This window comes from Trichomonas vaginalis, chromosome IV (assembly GCF_026262505.1).
Source record: "Trichomonas vaginalis G3 chromosome IV, whole genome shotgun sequence".
Lineage (NCBI taxonomy): Eukaryota > Parabasalia > Trichomonadida > Trichomonadidae > Trichomonas > Trichomonas vaginalis.
In genome coordinates, this window is record NC_067206.1 from 37999275 (window position 1) to 38022449 (window position 23175).

Consider the following 23175-nt stretch of genomic DNA (forward strand, 5'->3'; position numbering starts at 1 on the left):
AACTCAAGATATACTTTGTTCCGATATCATGAAGTGAATTGAAATGATGAACTATTATCGGAACGCTATTAACCATTATTGATATCAAACTTAAATCACCCGTAGAATTATAGTTTTGGAGATATCCAACATTGTGACTTAATGTTTCAAGATATATCACCAGGAAGCAACCATGGTAATTACTTGAATGAGAAATAAGGCTTGAACTATTAATATTTTCGACTAAACAGCTTGTTTTAGCCATAAAGGCATTTCCATGCTGAGTAAACGAATTTCCTTTATAAGAGGAAATATCAGATAGACAAAGATTCTTTATTTCACGAAAAATATTGAAATCATTGCCATATCCGGCCTTATTTTGTATGAAGCATATTTTTGATAAATTCACATCACCAGATTTTGATCTAATAGCACCACCACTAAAAACACAACTACAAAAAAGAAAATCGCTCAGATATATATTCAAATCAATATTTCTTTCGCTGTATATTGCACCTCCATCACCAGTGGACGAGAAGTTCCAAAAGCTAGATGATGAAATATCAACTTCACCATCAGTATAAATATAATATCTCTCATATTTCCTTTCATGAAATTCCATGGCCAAATCTGACAATGTGATTTTGAAATTACTTCTATTCTCATTTTATTTGCTTTTCGTTTAGTCTTTCGAAATTCAAATTAAACTTTGAAATTAAATATCCGAAAACTAATATAGAGGACTAAAGTGTTAAAACTAGAAGAGTACAAAAGATACTCTTATCATACTTCAGTGATTTTATTAGAAAGAACACAGACACACAATAAAAAATACCACTTTTGTGATCCGTTTTACGGGCACGTAGCACCAAAAAAAATAGCAGCTGCCTATGAATTTATATTTTTTTTCTTCCAATGAATTTAAAAGATATTTTAGATGGTAAAAAGCAAATAAATGGCGTTTAAATTTTTAATGTCTGATCAAAACATTCATCTAAACAAATACGCTGAACTGCGAAGCGCATATAAATACTACATCGATTTGTATAACGCATTATACCAGCTGAAAACGGAAAAAGAAGAAGACTTAATCTCAATTTACAAAAAGATCAAAACAGAATTGATTGATTCAAAGAAATATCCACCCCAAAATATTATAAGCGATATTTTGCATATCATTCCGTACAACAATCGCTATACAAAATCATATTTAACTCTTGCCAAACTCATATCTGATGAATATCAAGTGAAACAGGTCAAAAGCGCCGAACTTATTTCAATCTTCTTGTTCTATAAAGAATATGGAATTAAATTAAATAAATCTGCTCAATTTGAAAAAATTGATTTCAAAAATCTCGATATTCATTCAGAAAATACAATTTATAGGGCAATTATGGATAATGATATAGAAAAATTCATTTTCTTCACGGAAAGCGAAGGATTTGATAAAAATCAGACAATAAAAAGTGATTTATATCCTTTTTCCAATACCGGATATTCATTGCTTAATTTATGCTCTTACCATGGTGCAGTTGATTGTTTCAAGTTATTAAGAACGAAATTTAATTCAGAAATAAATCAAATATCTCTAGAATTATCATTTTTAGGTAGGAACCCAGAGATCATGAGCGAATGTTTGAAATATAAAAAACCAGATGAAAGATGCATGAAATATGCAATTATTTCGCACAACATTGATTTTGTTACATTCTTGATGAATGAATACCATATCGATATTGATATGTCATTTTGCAAAACTCATAAAAATCTTGAGTCATTTTTAGTTTATTTCGATCAAACAAATAATGTTAACAGATGCTTTATTGGTTCAATAAGATTTCGTATTCCATCACTTTGCGAATACTTCCTTTCACATGGCGCAAATGTCAATGAAAAAAATAGACATAAAAATACAGTCCTTCATAAAGCAGCATATTATAATAGTATAGAAATAGTCAAGCTTTTTCTTTCATATGGTGCAAATATCAATGAAAAAGGTAGTTTTGGAAAAACCGCTCTTCATAGAGTAACATGGAATAATAGTAAAGAGACAGCCGAATTTCTTATTTCACATGGCGCAAATATCAATGAAAAAGATGAAAGTGAAAACACAGTTCTTCATTGTGCAGCATGGAATGATAGTAAAGAAATAGTTGAACTTCTTATTTCACACGGCGCAAATATCAATGAAAAAAATAAAAATGGAAATACCGCTCTTCATTATGCAGCAGAGAAAAATGGTGAAGAAATAGTTGAACTACTTATTTCACTAGGCGCATATATCAATGAAAAAGATGATTATGGACAAACAGCTCTTCATATAGTAGCACGTGAAAATAGTAAAGCAACAGCGGAATTTCTTATTTCACATGGTATAAATATCCATGAAAAGGATAATGACGGAAAAACTGCTCTTCATTTGGCAGCATTAAATAATAGTAAAGAAACTGCCGAACTTCTTATTTCACATGGTATAAATATCAATGAAAAAGATAAAAATGGAAAAACTGCTCTTCATATTGCAGCAGACTTTAATATGGCAAAAATGGCCGAACTACTTATTTTACATGATACAAATATCTATACAAAGGATAAACATGGGAAAACTGCTCTTGAAATTGCAACAGAAAAAGGAAATTACGAAACATGCAGAGTTCTTAAATCGCATAGTGCGCAAATATAACGTTCCTCCGGAATTGAATACTGATGATCTTTCTTTTTCTGATATTTCGATTTTAATTAAGAATCAAAAATATAGATTAAATTGAATTTGGGCCTTTTCAGGTAAACATTATTTAGAAGATGATATATTGACAATCAATTTCGTGCAAATTATGCGAATTTGAAGTAAATCTTTCAATTGCGCATCTAACTACGAGATAAAGATTGAAAAATAAGGTCGATATGATAAGGTTGGTAATGAATTAGATATATGACTTACAAAACTATGTAAGAAATAAATCAATATGGAAATAATGCTGCGTTTTAACGTCTTAGAGGAAAAAATTTAGAAAATAAGTACAAAACCATGACTAACTTTAATTAACATAAAGAGAGATTTTATTCTAATATCAATAATAAACAAAAATTTGTAATTATGAACAAAATAATATTGTACAATAAGAGCAATAAGGATTTAAACTTTGAGACCTCTATTACTATGTAATGTTGCTTGTAAAACTTAGTGTTGGTTTTGATTTGCAGCAATTTGTTGAGCCTGCGCTTGCATTTGAACTTGCATTAGATATTGGAATGATTCATCAAATGTATTTGCAACATAGCTTGATGCTTCAATGTATTTTAATGCAGCGCGATCAATTTTCTTTTTCTCTTTTTCGCTGATTGTTTTTTCATCTGATGATGAATCTACAAATCGGTCGAAAATCATTTCTGACATCGTCCTTAATGTTCTCCTGATAACTGAATCTTTTGCTGGATTCATGTTTTATTGCCACTTTTTAATATTATTGGCGTGGAGCGTAATTAATTCTTATTCATGAATAGAAGCTATTTTTGATATTTCATTGAAATACCAGGACAAATCATTCTTAAATGGAGCTCATTAAACGAATTCCATCTTACACAATTTGCAATTATAAATATTTCCCTAACAATTACTAACTTAATGTCGTTTGAGTTTCACAGCCATATTGATTATCTATGAATTATTGAAAAACATAGATTATAAAATCCAAAAATAGTGATTATTTGATGTCAACATCACAAATATAAATTGAAATATTTTATTCAACAAAAAATTATTTTCTTTGATTTGCACCAAAGCCATTTGAAACCACTTTAACAAAGCTAATTTGATGAAGAATACTAGTTATATTTCAGCAATTTCTTTACATTCATCAATATTTAGTGTCCAATACGTAGTTTCAGGTAATTAAACTTTGTTTGTGTTGGTATTATCGATTTTGATAAAGTTTGCAAATCAAATGAGAGTTTAAATTGCAAATGAGCAACATCTAGCTTTCAAAATGGAAGCATATATCTAAAATATCTGTATTTATGACGCTCTTTTGAATGAATATCTTCTATAAATCAATAAATCAAATTTGAGTTTTAGATTTTGATGGAGCTGGAGAAAATAGTACTTCTTGCTTGAGAAGAATTTGATCTATTATCCTCTTCTGTTGTTATGTGCGAATGAACCTGTTTTCTATATATATTTCCTCAAAAATCCTTTTTGCAAATTAATAAACGTGCACTTTTTGTCAAATCACCCAAAATTATTTTATCAGAAAATTATGAAAAATATAAATGAGTAAACAGTGTGATTATAATTACCTGCAATTGAACTATTTTTGAAATTCATGAAATAAAAGTGACAAGAATCTATAAACGGTTATTAATCTCGTTCTTAAATTATGATAACAATTTGGAAAGATGCTCCAGAGCCAATTCAATACAGAGGCAGTAGATGTTCATGCGGCTTCTTATTCAAACTTTTATGGCCTATTGTCCTTGTTTTAATGACATGTTGGTTTGTTATTATGACATTCTTCATTGCTCCAAGTTCGATTCAATCAACAGACAAACCAACTATCGAAGTACCATCGTATTATTTCATCAAAGGTACATTAAAGTCATCCACAGAAACATATTCATATTTAGGTTGCAATTTCCCAGCATTCCAAAAGCACAGTATTGTTCCTCTTAGACCAGCTCCAATTTTCCGCTCGATGATTGATCCTTACGGCCGTGTAAATGTTTCTTTGGAAATCCCCTCTGTTTCTGGCTTCAAAATGATCGATGCACAGGCAATTATTCCTCTTTCATTCCGTTTCAACTATTATAGCAAGCCAAAAATCTATTCATACATAAGTATCAGCTTCCCATGTGAAGAATCTTACAACTCATACACTTATACAGGTCAACTAATGATCACTCAAAAGGGTACATTAGTACAATCATACTCTTCATTATATTCTCTACTTAATGGTATAGATCCAACAAATTATAACGATGTTTTCTCGATTGATCACATTTATGAACAATTTTCATCCTCTCCACTAGAAGCATCATTCGTTGGTACAAAGACAGTCGCAACAAATGATACAGCACTTACAGACAAAACAAAATTCACAATTAAATTCTACGTCCCAACAATTACAATAGATATGCCATCACCATATTGGAATGTATTCAGAAATACATACATCCAGCTCTTTTACTGGGCTTGGGTCATTGTTGCTATCTTCAGACCGTTTATCAAACACGCCTACGAATATTCTATTATTCCATCAAAGATTGTTAAGCTCCTTGCACCTTATTCTAAGGAGAAACATGACTAATTACGTTTATATTTTTATATTTTTATTATTTTTCTTAAAATTTGATTGATTTTTTTTGTTTTAAATCAAATACATCACTCCACAAAACATTTTTATTATTGTTTTCATCCAAATACCCAGAAATAAATACAAAAAACAAAAATTTAAAATGAACAGTCAATTTTGTTAGTTAAATAATGAGAAATAGACAAATTTTTATGGCTTAACTTTCTATAACTTATTCTGAGAAATTAACACATTTTCGTGCATTTCCATGAAAATTGAGATATTCTTAATTAAAAAAATTGGATTTGATGCTGAATATGCGAAAATATATTTATTATAAACATTTCATATATAGCTATCTCAAAATCTCAAGTGAATAGTAGCGTCATTTACATATGTATTCTAAACTTAATTTCTGGAAGATAGTAATACAAATTTTTTGAGAGGAAAAATGTGTGCGAAATATAATATGCTTTATTTGTTTTCAGAAGCTGCAAAAACTTTTATTTAATACTGTGTAATAATCAATAATAGAATATAGTTTGGTCGAACAGCAATTCATTGTACAACAAATATACTACTTCTTTATTTTGAATGTAGACACATGAATATATAGTTCATTACTTAACTCTATTTTTGATATTTTCTGAATCAAATTTTGATGGTTAAAAGTAATATCAAATGATTGTCTATGCAAATTCTGATACCTCATTTATTCTATGAAAATATGAATTTGGACTTTTTTTACCAAAATTTTGATATTCATTCCACTGAGGAATAGAATGACTAAAGAATCTCATTTTGAATACATTAGAAGACAAAATTGTGTTAAAATTAGGGATTTTTATAATAAATATATAAAAACAATAAAATCAAGGGAGTTAAATTGATTTTATAGATTCAAAGTATAAAAATCTTCTCTTCACTTAATAAGAAATATATTAGATCGCTTCTGACTCTTCCTCAGCATCTTTTTCTAACCTCACTGCTTCCTGACATTTATAGATAGCTGTATTTATTTTATTTATTGGAAGGAAGCGTTTGGTGCTTACAGTAATAAAATCATCATCTGGATAATCTGGAAGGTGGACTTGCCATGCATTTTTACCCATTTGATTGATAGCTGTGATATTTGCGGCATAAATATCAAAACGATTTCGATCAAGACTATAGATATCCTCACCTGAAACAAATTGATGGCCTTCATCCCAATCAAAATATATACTATAATCTGAAACTGCGGCATCTATGTTTGGAACAGTTAACAGATAATCAATGTCTGAAAAATTGCCTTTTTTAAATGCATATTCTATGAGTGTTAATCCATCTTTATTTCTCACACGAGAATAATTGTGATCGCCGGCAAATTGAAGTGCCTCTTTATCATTTTCTTTTGCACTTTTGATTAAAATATGATAAATAATTTCAAAATCTTCAGAGTTTGGATTGCAATTCGCTAAATGTCTGATATTGTCAATTAATGCTGTTGTTGTTCCTTCTTGTGGAGTTTGAGACATGAAAAAGGTCGAAATATCATTAAGTGCTCGATTGTTAAATATTTTTGAAATAAATTCCAATGTTTCAGCAGCTTCTTGTTCTCGAATTTGGGTATTTTTGTATGCTGCATAATTGTAAGAATGCCTAATGAACCAAAACTATTTCTGATGATCTCGAATGTTTCAATAAACTGTTTTGTTGTAAATGAACAAAGTTCAAAGATCTTTGAGAGTTCTTCGACTGATCTCATACTAATAAACTCTTTATTATTGTACCATTTTTCAAGTCTTGCGCATATGCTTGATAATCATTAGAAGACATGAAATTTAAATGGTAAACTATCAGAAAAAAAATTGAATGTACAACTTGACTTCGTGAAATAATATTCGATATTGCAAATTCTATTCAACTTTCTATATGGGATAAGATATCCAAAATATGGACAAAATATAAAAATGTTTTCCCATCCAATCTCGCGAGCAATGGCCATATGAAGTGGTGTCAAACCATTATTGTTTGATTCATAAGAAATATGCATGGCTTCAATTTCGGAAATATCATGTAAAGATGCCTTCAAAAGAACTGCATCATCATAGCTACTTGTGAAATCGCTTGTAAAATCCAAAAACTTTGCGAATGCCTGAAGAATCGAATTACCCAGATTTGCCTTACTTTTACCACTCCCCATGTAATTTCTGGGGAAAACGATAATTCATTTTTTTTTTATGGATGAATAGATCGTTTTCCTAGAAAGGACCTCATATCTCTGGCTAAAAAGAGTGTCAGATCCTAAATAGGTTATTGATCTAGTGTACAAATCCAATAAAAAGCCTATTTTTTTGGCTTTTTTGGTGCTCATTTTTTCGAAGATCTACATGAATATGGGGAAACCATCGGATTTTTTTGGTTAACCCACATCTTCATGTAGTCTGGACTATCTTTCCTCGAAGGACCTCTTTACGGGTGTAAAAACTCATAAAGTTCTCAAAAGATTCATTCTCGATCTCCATGCTGAAAGAATTTACAATAAAAAAGAGATCTACGCATCAAACTACAGCCATAAATGAACTGAACCCCTAAAGCTCAGCTCTTAGTTTATCAAAAACGTCGAAATCCTTCTCATTGCAATCAAATTTTCTCAATAACTCATAAGAAAAATCGAATTTTGATTAAGCCGATGTTATAGGTATCACAAATACTACAAACTTGAGCAATATCGAAATTGCCAGCAAAAGTTTGAAATTGCATTGCTCATATTTGTTTTGTAAACTAAAAATCTGCTTATATTATTCATTAATTTTTTATATATTATTCATATACTTTAATAAAAACAATACTATTTCACCTTAAAAATGAATTTCATAAGTCAATATTATTTTTTTTGAAAATGTATCAATTTTCGATTAAAACAACATGAGAATAAAATTTACGCAAAATTATTTTAAAAAATGGTTTTAAAAATTTACAATTGATTAAGAATAATATTGCAAGAAGTTTTGAAGTTTAATTTTAAGAAAAAAAATTCGGATATTATTCATGGATCTAAGTAATCTGATATTTGAGTATCGGCACTATGCATAAAACATATATTTATAGTTTTTTTGGATTTTTATGATTTTAAATATATTCAAATTTGGCAATCCAATAGATTTTTAAAAAATAGGTAAATAAAAATAGATTACATACGCAGCAGATTTAGAACATGAAACAAATCTTATAGTGACCCAAAAAAAATTCATGATCCAAAAAAGAAAAAAATTAGCTAAATGGGAATAAAACGTTGGCATAATGAATCATTATGTCGGATGTTTCCACTACACCGGCAGTTCGAAAAATACCCTTGGTGGTTCTATTTAATAGCTACTCCCAACGATAGGCGGTGTCCCCAGCTTTAGAGGGGTGGTAAAAGTAAGGAAAATCTGGGTAATATGGAAATCATTAATCAAGAAAGAAATGAAATCAAAATTGCGTGAAACATAAGCATCTCTCATGCAGTATTGATCTGACTTATGATATTTCAAGTATTCATTAAGGGTGCACCCGTATGTACGTTTATTTGAGAGGAGGAGGATTACCCTCTCAATTTTGAGGGATTCGTTAGTTTATTTTCTCGATGAATATGCAATAAAATTTGATTTTTACCTTATCAATATACTTCATATAATATACACATGTTCATGTAAAAACTTTTTTCCAAAATCCTCAGGAATTAAGGGATTTTTGAATTTTAAGAATTTTTTTCGAATTTTTTCGAAAAAAAATATTTTCAGATAGGGTTGTACAAACTGGCACGCCTGCTGGCACACCTTTTTTGGCCAGCTGGCACGATTTTTTTAAAAAACACATTAAAAACACTTTTTGCCCCATCTAATGAGATTTTTTTTACAATTTTTCCCCTTATTTTTCAATTTAGATATGATTTTAAGCTCTCCAAATTGAAGTTTACCTGATGTTTCTTAGTTTTTATGATAATAAAATGTTGCAAAGTTGAGTTTGGATTCAATAAATTTAAGAAAATTTTATTTTACAATGAAATTATAAGAAAGGATGTTTTTATCCTATGTCAAAGAGAATACATTTGTAGATCCCGACTTTTGACATGGTTGAAAATTCCAAAAAAAAATTCAAAATTTAAAAAAAAATTAAAAAATATAAATTTCATGTTAAAAAATGATTTTTGAAATTTTTTTGGAAAAATAGAATGTCATGTTTTTATGTTTTATTGCTATTTTTTACGAAATCAATAAAATATTTGTTAATTTGGCTGAGATTATAAATAAAATCTTTCTAAATCTTGCAATTGATTGCTAAAATCTGTTTTATGTATTAATTGGCATTGAGATTCGTTATAAAAGAATGCGAATTATTTTGTATGAGTAAACGTATTTTGTAAAATTTCAAATTCTCTTCTCTCATTACTTACCTTAGATCTCTCGGCTTTTAGCTCTCAGATTTCGCTCATAGAACTCAGGTTTTAGTTATGTACTCATAGATGTATCATTACTGCCCGCAGATCTCTCATTACTACCTTACTAACCAGATCTTAACTCTCATTACTACCTTACTAACAGATCTTAACTCTCATTACTACCTTACTAACCAGATCTTACTCTCATTACTACCTTACTAACCAGATCTTAACTCTCATTACTACCTTACTAACCAGATCTTAACTCTCATTACTACCTTACTAACCAGATCTTAACTCTCATTACTACCTTACTAACCAGATCTTAACTCTCATTACTACCTTACTAACCAGATCTTAACTCTCATTACTACCTTACTAACCAGATCTTAACTCTCATTACTACCTTACTAACCAGATCTTAACTCTCATTACTTACTGATCTTTCTCATTACTACCTTACTAACCAGATCTTAACTCTCATTACTACCTTACTAACCAGATCTTAACTCTCATTACTACCTTACTAACCAGATCTTAACTCTCATTACTACCTTACTAACCAGATCTTAACTCTTACTGATCTTAACTCTCATTACTACCTTACTAACCAGATCTTAACTCTCATTACTACCTTACTAACCAGATCTTAACTCTCATTACTACCTTACTAACCAGATCTTAACTCTCATTACTACCTTACTAACCAGATCTTAACTCTCATTACTACCTTCTCTACTACCACTATCTTAACTCTCATTACTACCTTACTAACCAGATCTTAACTCTCATTACTACCTTACTCGATCTCTCTTTACTACCTTACTCATCAGATATCTAATTTTTACATATGATTTCTCACATCTCACTCAAGTCTCATTACTTACCCTATCTTTTTAACCTTTTCTGATAATTACTGAAATAACTAAATCCTTTTTTTAGTTTAATTCTGATATTAAATTTTTAAAATCTCTTTAATTTTTTGAACTACGCCTTTAATTTGTAATTGCCGATTTCACAGATTTGAACCATTTAATAAAATAACATTATTCAACTTAATCATATCAAACATGGTAGTTTGATTTTCAGATCTACATTTTAAAAACCTCTTTATTATCTTGAGTTATACTTTTATTATATAATACCTGAGTTCATAACTGAAAACTCTTAATTAGAGTACAATATTCAACTTAATCATAACAAGATTTGTTGAATTTCAAATTTGATTTATATCTTCCATCACTTAAAACTCTCACAGCTTACAATATAAGCTAAAAAGTATATTTTCATAGTAATAAAATTAATTATTAAATTTTTTACTTTTTCCTTTCCAAAACTAGAAAAAAAGGAAGGGAAAAGGGAAAAAGAAGAAAGAAAAGAGAAAAAAAAAAAGAAGAAGAAAAGAAGAAAAAATAATAATGAGCATATTATATAATTGTGGTCATAGGCCGAGTGGCGTGGAAAGGATGTCGCCCTTCGGGCTCCACCCTTTCCACGTCACGAGGCCCGATTTTTGGCCACTTTTTTGATTTTGGCCGCGTGCCAGCTCCTGGCAGGCGGCCCGCAAAATTGTGCCAGTTTGTACAACCCTATTTTCAGAACAGCCTTAACGGCTAAGATTTAGGAACAATGTTAAGTATCAAAAAGAAAGGAGGTCTGATATAGACAACATATATCGTTGAAGGTTGAAAAAATCTCTAATATTTGAGCCCAAAATTTCAAATTTTAATTTTTTGAAAAAAGAGGCCACCCGTATGTACGTTTATTTGAGAGGAGGAGGATTATATTTTTGAAAGGGTGAAACATTATGAATATGTTAATTATATAATAATATGTATTATTATAAAAAAGAAAAAATAAAGCACGTTAAAATTTTTCTTTCTTGATTTTTTACAAAATCTACTTAGAATTATGCAAAATATGACTAAATAATTATAAATTTCAAGTTAAATTTTAATTTTGATAAATAATTTAAATTTCAAAATATCAAGTTCAGTTCGACTATGTATGTAGTAATTCCTCAATAAAGTGCCAAAACCCTATTAAAATATATAAACAGTTTCAACATTTTAATGTTTTTATTTAAAAATTTGATGGAATATGAGCTTCAAACAATTATTATGTAAATAAAAATAATTAAATATATGTATTTATTAGTATTACAACCGTAGTAAGTCGATTCTTCCTTTCTTCTACTGAGGTTTGAATTTGATTTCGAATTGTAAAGAGATTCAAAGGGAAAATACTAGCGGATAAAAACTACCTCCATGAAAGGGTCATAATGGAGTCAAGTTGTATTTTTTGATATTTTTTGCTTTTCGAGCCTAAATAGGTAGCCAAGATAATGACTAAAATAAGGTTCTAAATTCTGAAGTTTACATGATCCTCTCGTGTGCACCCTTAAGAATATCAGGAACCCCATTTAAAAATGAAATCTGAAGGCAATGTTTATTTGAACTTTGATAATAAAATCTTTCAGCAGAAAAAGTCCGACTAATGTGTATCATTTTGGAGATTCTGGACAGATTGAATTCAATGTTTTCTATCATTAATCAAATTAAATTTTTGTCATCCTCCATTATGGCCCATAATAGAGTACCATCGCATAAACACACAATGCTTAATTATTGTCATCACAAAATTGGTAATATATGATGCCATTCCTCGATCCATTGTTAATTTTTATTCTTTGACAAAGAAGTAATGAGTAATAGATGTGAAGTAACTGATTACATTCATACAGTATCTTGATCGTTGTTCAATATGATCTAAAAACACATGATAGTGAAAAAATTTGGAAATGAAACTGACATTTCTATAAGAAAATGAATAATGATGATTTGAATATACTAAAATCACAATAAAAAGATTATATGGATGTTATGAAGTCATTTGAGGCGAATCAAATTAAAAATTAAAAAATTTGTTAATTGTATGAATAAAAACAAAATTTTATAACAGCAAGATGAAAATAATATCGATATACAACAAAATTAAGCAATTAAAATAGGTTTTTCTCTGTTCATTGAGAAGATTTGCATGAATGAACTCCAAGTTTGAAACAGTCTTCGCAGAAGTACTCGGAACAACTTGGACATTGATTTTCTGTCAGTTTTCCGCATCTTGAACAGACATGTAAAATAACATTTTGATCTTTCGTTTCAAAGTCATGAATCATGATACTTAGCTCTTGTATTTGGAAGATCATCTTATTTAGCTCGTCTTGGAGCTCTTCAACTTCAGATTTCGAAGCATTATTTGGTTTTCCTTGGTTTTCTTCGGAATTTTCATCGTAATTATCCTTTGTCATGTTGTGGAAGTCAAGAGGTTCAAAGTATTTCTCGTAAAAATCAACTTCACCGATATCATTATTTTTCAAAATTTCTTGAATTTCGCGATAGTCAAGAGATTTTGCAAGATTGGTGGATGTAATATTGTTGTGATTAACCATATTAGGGTCTGCACCTGCAATCAAGAGAATTCGGACAAGATCTACGTCTTTTATTTTTGTTGCTATGTGAAGAGCCGAATTTCCTTGTAAGGATAACTGGAATATATTTGCGGACTCAAATTCAGACGGTTCAATGTTGTTAATTTTCTTTCCTGCGTCTGTATAAATGATATCTGGTAATGGCGATGTCAAAAGGAGTACTTGAGCATATCTATGATTTGTAACTGCAATGTGAAGAGCTGTTGTATGGTAAGAAGGGTCTGTTTCAATTTTAAATGATGGAATAATTGGAATATCAATATTTTCTTGGATATATTGGACTTTTAGAAGAAGTTGCATGCATTTATAGCTACTAGTACATGCGGCGTAATGAATTGGATGCCATCCATTGACGTAAATTGAAAGATTTGGATTCAAATTATCGAGAATATATTCAAGGATATCTTCTCGTTCACAAAGGATAGCTAGAACGACAATTGTTGGAGATGTTATTTCTCTAAAAGGGTATTTTTTGGATTTATTGACAATTTTTACACTAGATGAAATTGATAAACTACGATTTATATCAGAACTACCAATTCCAAGCAATTTAAAATCATCTAGAGTTCCTGATTGAATGATTTGTATTGTTTTTTGCTCTATATCTGCAGCTGTAATGATAGATTCTGCCATTTTTATAATTTTAGATAAAAAGTGACAAATCAATTCGACTAATCAAATCGAATTTCCATATTTAATGCAATTGTATTAAAGAAAATCATCATTAATGCAGAAAACAACTGGCATCTACCTAGTTTACTCATTTTATTTAATATTCACTTGATCAAACTTCGATTTTGTGTTAGTATGGGAGTGCGGGACAAATTTGCCAACTGTCACTTTTCAATAACCTTAAATTACGCTTTTCTAATTTTTTTAAAAAATAACCTTAAATTATATTTGAAGAAATTATGTCTATGATATATGTTTTATTCTAGAATCTTGGAGTTTTCATGCACTACACAAGAGCTCCAAGGTTCCAAGAGTGAATGCTCAATAGCAATTATAGAGATGTACCTTTTCAAAGACTTTTACTGATTAAATTTAATCAATAGAAGACATTTTGAAAAGGTACCTCTACAATTAGATATACAAGAGATTCAAAGCTTCATTTCAGATAGATTTGAAACTTTGAAACTCTTGGTAGATTTTGAGTGAATGCTGACAATCATCTTTGAGAAGGTTTTCTTTAAGAAAACCTTCTCAAAGAGGTTTCTCAGGAGCCCTGAGGCTCCCTTTCGTATAGTTAGTATGGTTAACTTGGGTACGGCGGCACTGCGTTCCACCTTACCCAACTTAACCTTAAATATTTACAAAACCATCTGACACATAAATGACTTCACTAATGACTTCACTAACGACTTCACTAATGAAAAATAAACGTTCTCACTAACGTTCCCACTAATGTTCTCATTTACAAAAGTATTGCAGCGCTTCCCATTGCTGTGCTTCACACAATAGTTCATATTCTTCAGTATCGCTGCTGTCACTCCAATCGTCAGAGTCAAAGTCACTGTCAAAATAAATGTTAGTAAGTTTTGACAAAGCTAATGAAACACGCTTACCGTTTGTATCGTATGCTTTATAAACTTTCCATTATTTTGTTGTCATAAACGCTCAAACTAACTTTACCCTTTCTCCCTCGTATCTGATAGAATGTATTTTCACGAGGAACGAAGAACAAATTCTTGAACTCATGACCGTTGTAGTTTGTTATCTCAATAGTTTTCGTCATTTATATAAAAATAAAATAAAAAAATAAAATAAAAAATAATGATATCACCACCCTCACACGTATGAAAACATAGCACAAAAATAAATTTAGGTGAAGTGGTTAGATCTACCTCATTTTTCTACCCTGTTGAATTCATTGCTTTATAACTCTCTTCCTTTCTCCAACTCTTCTAACTTCTTCTTAAGTTCAGCAATGTTGTCCTCATGAAGTTTAATCTTTCCAAATTCCTTCTTTATCTAATGGTTGCTTTATCTTTCTAAACTGAACTCTACCATCCTTCATAGTATGAATGTAAAAACCTTCTGGAATAGTTCCTGATTTAATGTATTCTACCAAAAACTTTTGTTTCATTGCTTCAGTGACTTTAGTCGTCATTTCAATCAAATAAAAATTTTAATATTAAATAAAAATAACGTTATTTTTTCAGTAAGGAAACGCAGGAGTTTTACGATTTATTTGAGGAGTAGGTTCTGGTTTAAATGTTGGAGTCGGTTTAGGAGTTGACTTTTGAACAGGAGTTTGTACTTCCATAGGTTCAGGAGTCATTGAAGGTTTTGCTTGTGAAGGCGTTGGTTTTGGCGAAGGTGTTGGAGTTTGTTTAACTTCAGCTACTTCAGTATTATTTACAACATTTGCTTTATTTCTTTTCAACATCATAACTGCTCCTGCTGTAGCTAGCAAACCTAGTGGGAGACCATATTTTATATAAGGACTTGACCAAATGCTATTTTTGACAGGAGCTGGTGGAACACCTAACCTTGGTGAGACTGCTCTTTGCCATTGTGCAGCTCGTAAGAAATATTCAATAGGTGCTCCATAATCGTTTGGTAAAGTTTGTTTCATAGATGGTGAAGGTTCACGAGAGCTTGATGAAGAACTCATTTATAAGCTTTAAAAATAAACGTTCATCCTTTATTCCTCACTGTCGTCCGTAGCTAAGTTATAGTCATCTAATCTTATTATTGGGATGCCATGACGCACCTGAATGGCAAAGCAACAATCCCTCATAAATCCAATAAGTGGCTTTGGTACATTTTCAGTTGCTAGTTCAATAGGTCCTTTAACAGACAATTTGTATGTTATTGGAGCAGTAGATGTTTGACCTTGCTGGAAGCAAAAGTCCACTTCTGTTGGAAAACCACATAAGAAATGTGTGTTGTCATAGCTATCCCATTTATGTTCCACACTACCATCATCCACCAATGACCTCATAACATCTTCATTAAATCCTATCATATCATTGTTTGTATTGCAGCGTTCGCAACCATTTCATAAAATACAGGTCCATATGATTTTTCAGGTTCTGCAGGCATATTTCCATAAGCTCCCATGGAAAGCTGAAGATATTTAAACTTAGGGTTCTCAAAATTAACATAATAGTTGTCTTTCTTTCTAAATAGTGCCCAAATACTTTTAACATTAATAGGCGTATAAGCTGCTGTAAATGTTGCACTTGAACTATCTGTATTCTTTGAGAATGAACCGTCCATAGGAATCCAATCCATAACTTTAACAGGAAAACATAAAGCCTCGTTTGTATAATGTTCTACAAGTTCTGTATAAATGTTAGGGTCTAAAGAGAATGACTTTGGATGAATGAAACATTCATTAAAATCCATCTTTGTTCGAAATAGTTGCTGGGTTACAGTTGTAATAGTAACTGTTCCACTAGCTTCTACTGCCTTCGTTATCATAGTGAATGGTTCATTCCATGGAACAAATTTATTTGTCGGTGGATTTGAATCTGAAGCAAATGCAACTTTAAGAGTTGGATTGAAAGCAATGATATCATTTACAGATATAGATGTGCATTGTAAGGCGTCGCTACTGAACTTTACTTTAAGCTGAATGTTTCCTGCAAAAGCTGGAATAAATCGAATAGCTTCTAATGGAAGGAATCTTCTAACAGGAATTCTTAAACGAAGCTTAAAATCAAATGATTTTCCTGCTGTAATTGGACCACTAACAATTTGTCCTGTTCTGCATGTTCCCGAATGACTCCATACATCTTCATGTCGAGTCTTTGAGAAAACATCTACTTTCTTTATTTGTTCGGTAGTTTGTGAGTTTGAAGTTATATATGCTTCTTCTCTTGCGTTGTCTTGAGAATATACGATACGACCATTTGCAAGGATTTGATATCCAGCAACTGCATAGAAAGCGTCATCGAAACCAATCCAAAATCCTGGTGGGTTTGTTTTATTGGAACCTGAACCAATTTCTTTATCTACAATAAATTGACCTTCCATTTTATACGTAATGAATGTATTGTAAAGGTCCAACATATTTTCACCAGGAGGTGAGAGATTGAATGTTACCCATGTGTTATCTTTAGCAGTTCCAGGTTGTGATGGAATCTTTGCGTCAGAATATTTTCTATTAGTGTCACCAATTTGAACTGCATTGTCTATGATATCGAAATATGAGCGAATCTGATGAATATGCTCTGCTGGAGTAAATTCGTTTAACTGTTCGTTCTGCATGTATTTACTTCGATAAAAATATCTATTTACTTCATTATTCTCACTCTTCTTCTTGGCATTCGTGGTGGAAGTTGTTTCTTGACATTTTCAATGAACTGTACATTCTCTTTTGTCTCAACTTCTTTCACTGGGGTCAGGATTCTTTGACTCGGTTTGTTTTTCAATGAAATTCACGAACTTTGCAATAAGCTCTTGGTTCGTTATTGAAAGTACATCTGGCTTCTTTTCTTCTGGTTCTATTGACTTTTCAGTTTGAATAGAAGGTTTTATATGGGCTTCGTGGACTTCACCCTTGCCATACACCTTAATGTTGTCGCTTTCTGCATTCGCTAATGGAACCTTTCTTTTTCTTACGTATATTTTACCATCTTTACTCTGACTTACGTAATAGAAAGGATGTTGTATTCCTCTTGCGTCATTTAATATAATAGACTCTCGCTCTGATTTTGACAAGCTCATTTTACATCGGTTAAAGTTTTAATTTTGTTTTTTATCTGCAGTCAAATGACTCAGACAAGCCCTACGGACAAGACCCAAGGGGTCATAGATGTTGAAGCATTGAAGAAAGAAATTCGTGAGCAAATTTTATCCGAACTGAAGGAACAAAAACAAGAACAAAAGCCAGAGAGACCAAAGAGAAAACTTAGTGAAAAACAACTTGCTGCATTAGCTGCTGGAAGACAAAAGAACCCACGTTTGCTGGCGAAAAAGCTAGAGAAGAAGCTGAAGCAAAAGCTAAAGAAGCTGAAGCAAAGAAAGAGTAAATGGTTTATTTTTATCCGAATTAAATGTATAGACAAATACCTTTATCTGTTGCGTTCAGTAGTGAAAACCCTGACGTCAAAATAAAGGGGAACAGAGTAACGTTTAAGTTTCCAACAGACTGGATTGTGAACATAAATGAAGAGAAGTACATTGGCATAACATCTATGTATATAACACGTGCTTTCAGAAAGGTTGACTTTATACTTCAAGTCGAGATAGAAAATGACGAACAGTCTTTAAGCGCCCAAAACATTCACATATACAAATACTTTAAAGACGATACAACATTGCAATGTATGATTTCATTTAATGAGATGTTCGAGAAAAAGTTCAACATTGAAGTACAAACTTTACAGCCTTTACGTGAGTTTCTTGCACAACTGAAAGAAGAAGGTAGTCAGCCACAACTTATAGACTTTCATTATGAATTTAATGAAAATGAAGATGGAACACATGACTGTCAGTTTGTTATATATTCACCATTCAATGAAGTAGCTAAAGAGAAAGAAAATCCATTACGTATAAGATTTCAAATCTCTGAACCAATGAATTTCAAGAATGTTTTCAATTATGATGCAATGCTTCCGAGGAAAAATGAATTTTCAAAGATTGTAACACCTGGCATTTGGGATAGAAAGCAAGCTATATTATATTCAAACTTAAGTAAGGGAGTTGAAAATGAGTTCATTGGTCATACAAGAACTTCACCACTTCCTAACCCTAAATACTATAAATTAACTGGCTTCAATCGTGAGTTTTGGATAGACATGTTCTCCACTCATGACCATAACTGCCCAGTGTTCTTACCTCCAGACCATAAGGACTGTCTCTACATTGAAGCACAACTCTTAAACTCTACAATCGCAGTATTGTAAAATCTACGCTAGTTTTATTTTTTCTGAAAATTTTTATTTGAGTGAAAGGCATGGAAGGTGAAGGACATTGGCAAACACTCGAACATGACAATGACTATGAAATCTTTTCAGAGTACCCTTATCCAATTAGACGTATAAGCAATAAAAGAGTTGTTAGTGAGTTTGACCAAGGAGATGGTTATATTTGTGTAAATTTAAACAAACACAAGCTGATGAAACATAGAATAGTTGCAGAAACTTTCATTCCGAACCCTGAAGGACTTCGTGAAGTAGACCATATAAACAGAGACAGAGGAGACTTTCATATCTCGAACTTAAGATGGACGACAAGAAGAGAAAACATGAGAAATATTTCTGGTTCAAATGGCTATTGGTTTGACATTGTTGACTCTCTTCCTGAAGACGCTGTTGAAATTATACAATACTCATATCACACGTTAGAGAACTACTACTATGTCCCAAGTGAAGATGCCTTTTACTATTTCATGGGAACTCAATACAGACGAATGAATGTCTTAAGACAGTATAACAAAGATTATATAAACATTACAGATGTAGAAGGAAGAAGAACAAAGCTGTCTATTGCAAAGTTTAAGAGAGACAATGGTTATACATAAATGACAAAAATATATGACCTCATTATTTTTATCACGAATGACCTCATTGCTGACATAAATGACCTCAGAACTTCAACTTACGAATAAAGCTTGTTTTAGTCGTTATTGAGAAGTTAAACTTTTCAGCAAAGCAAGGTTACAGACTTACATAAGTCAAATCCAATCTCTTGACCATCATGAAGTGCTTTGTAAAGTTTCATTAAACTGAACTCAGAGTCTTTGTCATATGTTCCAACAGGTATGTGAATGTTCTTATCTTCATTGTAATAGCATTGTATAGCTTCAGGAAACATTTCATTTGCTGTTAAAGCAAGGACGTCTTGTTTGACACCTTTGCAACGTGCATGGAATGCAACTTCATTTAAATCATTCGTGAGTAAGTCTATGTAAGTCTTCTTTCCACAAAATATTGACTTGTATGCTAAACTTTGTTTTCCAGGTGTTATTTCTGCGAAGTCAGAATGAAATTGACCAAGGTTCTTTCCTATAAGTTCGCGACCGTATCTCTTCTTAAACTCTGCTGCAAGCTTTGGTATGTCTTCATTGAAAATATGCATGCTATCACAGTCCTGGTAAAATATTTGAAGTCCCATATCTTCAGCAGTACAGAATACTTCACACATTATTCTCTTCGACATAGATAGAATATTAACACCAAGTGGACAGAAGTTAAAGTGTCTGCAAATGCTTTTCGTTAGCTTGAAAATAGTTTTATCTGAACCATCCAAACCTTCGAACTTCACTATATGGTTGTAGTTTCTGATGGCATATCTTATAGCATCTTTGTCATTTACTATGGTTATTTTTGACTCAATAGGAGATAGAATAGTTTTGCCATAAATACTGTTCAGAATGAGCTTTATATTTTCTTGCAAAGGATTTCCTTCTTTCTTATACTTTAACCTTAACTCAAACAACTTCTTTACTTCATCTCTTATTCTAATATCTCTGTTTCCATCGTAATAGTATCCTTGCAACACTTCACATTTGACACCTTGATATTTTATGAGGTCTTGTAATGTTATATGGTCAACATACATTAAACAGCAAGTGTTTGAACTTCTGGGAACGTTAAGTTCTGGATTTAGTTCAGGGTCACAAACTATTAAAGGAAAGTGTCTATGTATTCCAATCTCTGTTATCTTAATGAGAACAAAGAAGCCAGACATAAACTTTTCACCAATGGGTTCCTTTTGGTCGTCATCGAATAAATGTCTCATGAGATACTCTGTGCTTAACATTCTCTTCAATACTTTTGGAATACCTTCTAAAGTATAAAGTCTTGCTATAGCTGATGGATATAATGAAACAGCGTCGAAGTCAGCAATGAGTTTCTTTTCGCTCTTTTGTTTCATGTTATCTGACAATACATCTTCCACCTTGAATACAGCGTGAAATAAATTCTCTTGGTTTATTTGAGAGGTCATATAAATTTCCATTCGGGAAGTACACTCTGTTCTCAAAAATTTGTTAGCAATAGAACAAATACTAACGTAGTCATAAACGTTTAAATCAAATTCTTTCAATATGTCATTGCGGAACTTAACAAAACCTTCTCTTAAAATTCTTACATCTTGTTTGCAATAAAATGTGCTATATTTTTCTAAGTCGAAGTGGTTTCATCTATTCTGCAACCTTTGATGGAATCTATGTTTTTCATGAACGTATCAATATCTTACAACTTACATGCTTCAGAAATGACACCAGTTCTGTTGTCATTTGCTAACAAAACACTGCTGTAGTAGTTGTATGGAAATACTTCTTTCGGTCCTGTTTGTAAGTTAAACATAGCAGGAAATAGTTTAAGCTTCTTATTTATAACACTGTAAGAGTCTTTTATAATAATTGCCCTTCCTTTATATAAGCCAGTTATTTGCATTGTTCGTGAACCTTTAATGATGGGAGTTCCTTTCACTTCTGTCATGTGTCTTAAGATGAAGTTTATATCATAACTGAGGTTATGGAAATATATTAAACTCTTGTCAGGAAGTCGTTCCAAAAATTCTGTTGCACAGTTCTGACCCCAAATGCTTTCACTCACTGAACCATCTTCACTGTCATAACAGATGTTAAAAGCTTTATGAAAGCCGTCTGTGCTACACTCAAAGTCAGCAAAGAAAACGTGCTCAGGAATGAACTTGCACTTATTTTTATTTACTTCTTTTGACTCGGCTTTCTTCTTCAGTTGTACACAATACTTTGGAGCATATGTCAAATCTTTAAATGGTGCAAGGTTCTGTTTATATAAGTCAGTCGTATATGTGAAAAGTTCTCCATAAGAAATAGGTTCGAAATATTTGCACTCCCACAATGTTTTCATAACATCCCATACGGTGTAGTTCTATCATGCGAACTACATATTTATCTTCTCTCTTTGTATAAATCTTCATCTGTTTCTCAATGTTCATTCCACCACACTCCTTCAAGATTTCTATATAGTTGCGAATGAAATATGTTGTCATTGGTAATCTTTCATTTAGCATGTAGTGGTCTTCAACAAGAAGTAAGTCAATAGTTCGAACAGTTTCACATTCTTTTGGTATGTATCTCTTTATTTCATTATGTCTTGAGTCATTGAAATAACCAATGGTAACATTAAATGCTATACCTGTTGCGTCAGAAATTTCTTGTACTTTACTTTGAGGAAAGTCTCTAACACGAATGACTTCTCTCATGTGGTCAATAGTTTCTTCATCTACTCCAGCCTGAATGCAAGCATAAACGAAACAATTGTCTTCTGTCATAAGTGTGCAGTTCTTTTGTTCAGTTCATTGAAGATTTGGTAGCGTTCAAGATTTATAGGTAATGTGCAAAGATACTTCCAGAACTGACCGCTTCTCTTCTTATAAAACTTCTTTTCACCATTATCTTTCCAAAAGCTTTCTATAAGTGCTGGGTTTCCTGTTTGCTTAAGAGCTTCCAAAATGGCTTTCTGGTCATTTGTCAGTGTGCTTTCATCTCTATATGGTCTCTTTTTTGGTTTGCCTTTCTTTACATCTGACATCGTTAAGCCTTCATATTCTGTTAAATCATACATCTTTATTTCAGTAAGATTCTTTATGTTTGTCAAGAAGAAGTCATAGTGCATTTCAACAATACCTGAGTTAGTATGGTTAAGTCGTGTACGGAGGCACTGCGTTCCTCCGTACACAATACTTGTGAATTTGACACTTTACGAAACCGTTAACGTATATTTTACAACACAAACACAAAAACTAACTTAACCTTAAATATTTACAAAGCCGCCAACCACTTCACTAACGAACTCACTAATGTAAAAAAATAAACGTTCTCACTATCGTTCTCACTAACGACTTCACTAATGTTCTCATAAATTTTCCTCAATATCTTCATCATCAGTGTTAACCCTATTGTAGTCATACTTGAAGCCATAAACTTTCTCTAACTTCTTAACGTACAATTTACATAACTTACCTTCGTCATCGTATGGTTTAATGATATAACTATTTCTATCTTTATACACAGTCAATGAAAAGTCAACTGGTCTCGGATGTATTTGAAAGAACATGTTATGCTC

At 31.5% G+C, this 23175-nt stretch overlaps 7 protein-coding genes and 2 pseudogenes across 9 annotated transcripts, besides 7 other annotated features; 2 read left to right on the plus strand and 7 right to left on the minus strand.

Annotated features, from left to right (window-relative positions):
* Positions 1 to 952: 952 nt before the first annotated feature.
* Positions 953 to 2662, plus strand: TVAGG3_0241470 (ankyrin repeat and SOCS box-containing protein 4 family; the record flags this gene model as incomplete). Its single annotated transcript, XM_001314793.1, has 1 exon — positions 953 to 2662. The coding sequence occupies one exon, from the start codon at positions 953 to 955 to the stop codon at positions 2660 to 2662; it is 1710 nt and encodes a 569-aa protein (XP_001314828.1).
* An 82-nt stretch (positions 2663 to 2744) lies between these two features.
* TVAGG3_0241480 (mitochondrial import inner membrane translocase subunit Tim13 like domains domain-containing protein) lies at positions 2745 to 3428 on the minus strand (the record flags this gene model as incomplete). Its single annotated transcript, XM_001314792.1, has 1 exon — positions 3161 to 3421. One exon carries the CDS (start codon positions 3419 to 3421, stop codon positions 3161 to 3163), a length of 261 nt encoding a protein of 86 aa, XP_001314827.1.
* Positions 3429 to 4339: 911 nt separating this feature from the next.
* On the plus strand, positions 4340 to 5467 carry TVAGG3_0241490 (uncharacterized protein; the record flags this gene model as incomplete). Its single annotated transcript, XM_001314791.1, has 1 exon — positions 4356 to 5282. The coding sequence occupies one exon, from the start codon at positions 4356 to 4358 to the stop codon at positions 5280 to 5282; it is 927 nt and encodes a 308-aa protein (XP_001314826.1).
* A 401-nt stretch (positions 5468 to 5868) lies between these two features.
* Positions 5869 to 7442, minus strand: TVAGG3_0241500 (protein ubiquitination; the record flags this gene model as incomplete). Its single annotated transcript, XM_001314790.1, has 1 exon — positions 6209 to 6784. One exon carries the CDS (start codon positions 6782 to 6784, stop codon positions 6209 to 6211), a length of 576 nt encoding a protein of 191 aa, XP_001314825.1.
* A 3977-nt stretch (positions 7443 to 11419) lies between these two features.
* Positions 11420 to 12071: a mobile genetic element.
* A 623-nt stretch (positions 12072 to 12694) lies between these two features.
* Positions 12695 to 13795, minus strand: TVAGG3_0241520 (spectrin binding; the record flags this gene model as incomplete). Its single annotated transcript, XM_001314789.1, has 1 exon — positions 12695 to 13795. One exon carries the CDS (start codon positions 13793 to 13795, stop codon positions 12695 to 12697), a length of 1101 nt encoding a protein of 366 aa, XP_001314824.1.
* A 178-nt stretch (positions 13796 to 13973) lies between these two features.
* Positions 13974 to 14002: a terminal%2Cinverted (terminal inverted repeat of MuDR-4N1_TV transposon ID:TVAGG3_0241530).
* Positions 13974 to 14405: a mobile genetic element.
* Position 14406: 1 nt separating this feature from the next.
* Positions 14407 to 15054: a terminal%2Cinverted (terminal inverted repeat of Maverick-1A transposon ID:TVAGG3_0241540).
* Positions 14407 to 23175: part of a mobile genetic element that runs on past the window's edge.
* Positions 15321 to 15551, minus strand: TVAGG3_0241550 (kinase C-related family; the record flags this gene model as incomplete). The annotated part of the gene is made up of 1 exon (XM_001314787.2): positions 15321 to 15551. One exon carries the CDS (start codon positions 15549 to 15551, stop codon positions 15321 to 15323), a length of 231 nt encoding a protein of 76 aa, XP_001314822.2.
* Positions 15810 to 16591, minus strand: TVAGG3_0241560 (annotated as a pseudogene). The gene has a single exon. A coding segment is annotated over exon 1 (782 nt).
* On the minus strand, positions 16897 to 17380 carry TVAGG3_0241570 (uncharacterized protein; the record flags this gene model as incomplete). The annotated part of the gene is made up of 1 exon (XM_051227697.1): positions 16897 to 17380. A coding segment is annotated over one exon (484 nt), but the record flags the coding sequence as incomplete, so codon positions are not given.
* On the minus strand, positions 19774 to 22027 carry TVAGG3_0241580 (annotated as a pseudogene). Its single transcript has one exon. A coding segment is annotated over exon 1 (2254 nt).
* Positions 22760 to 23175: part of a mobile genetic element that runs on past the window's edge.
* Positions 22760 to 23175: part of a terminal%2Cinverted (terminal inverted repeat of Maverick-1C transposon ID:TVAGG3_0241590) that runs on past the window's edge.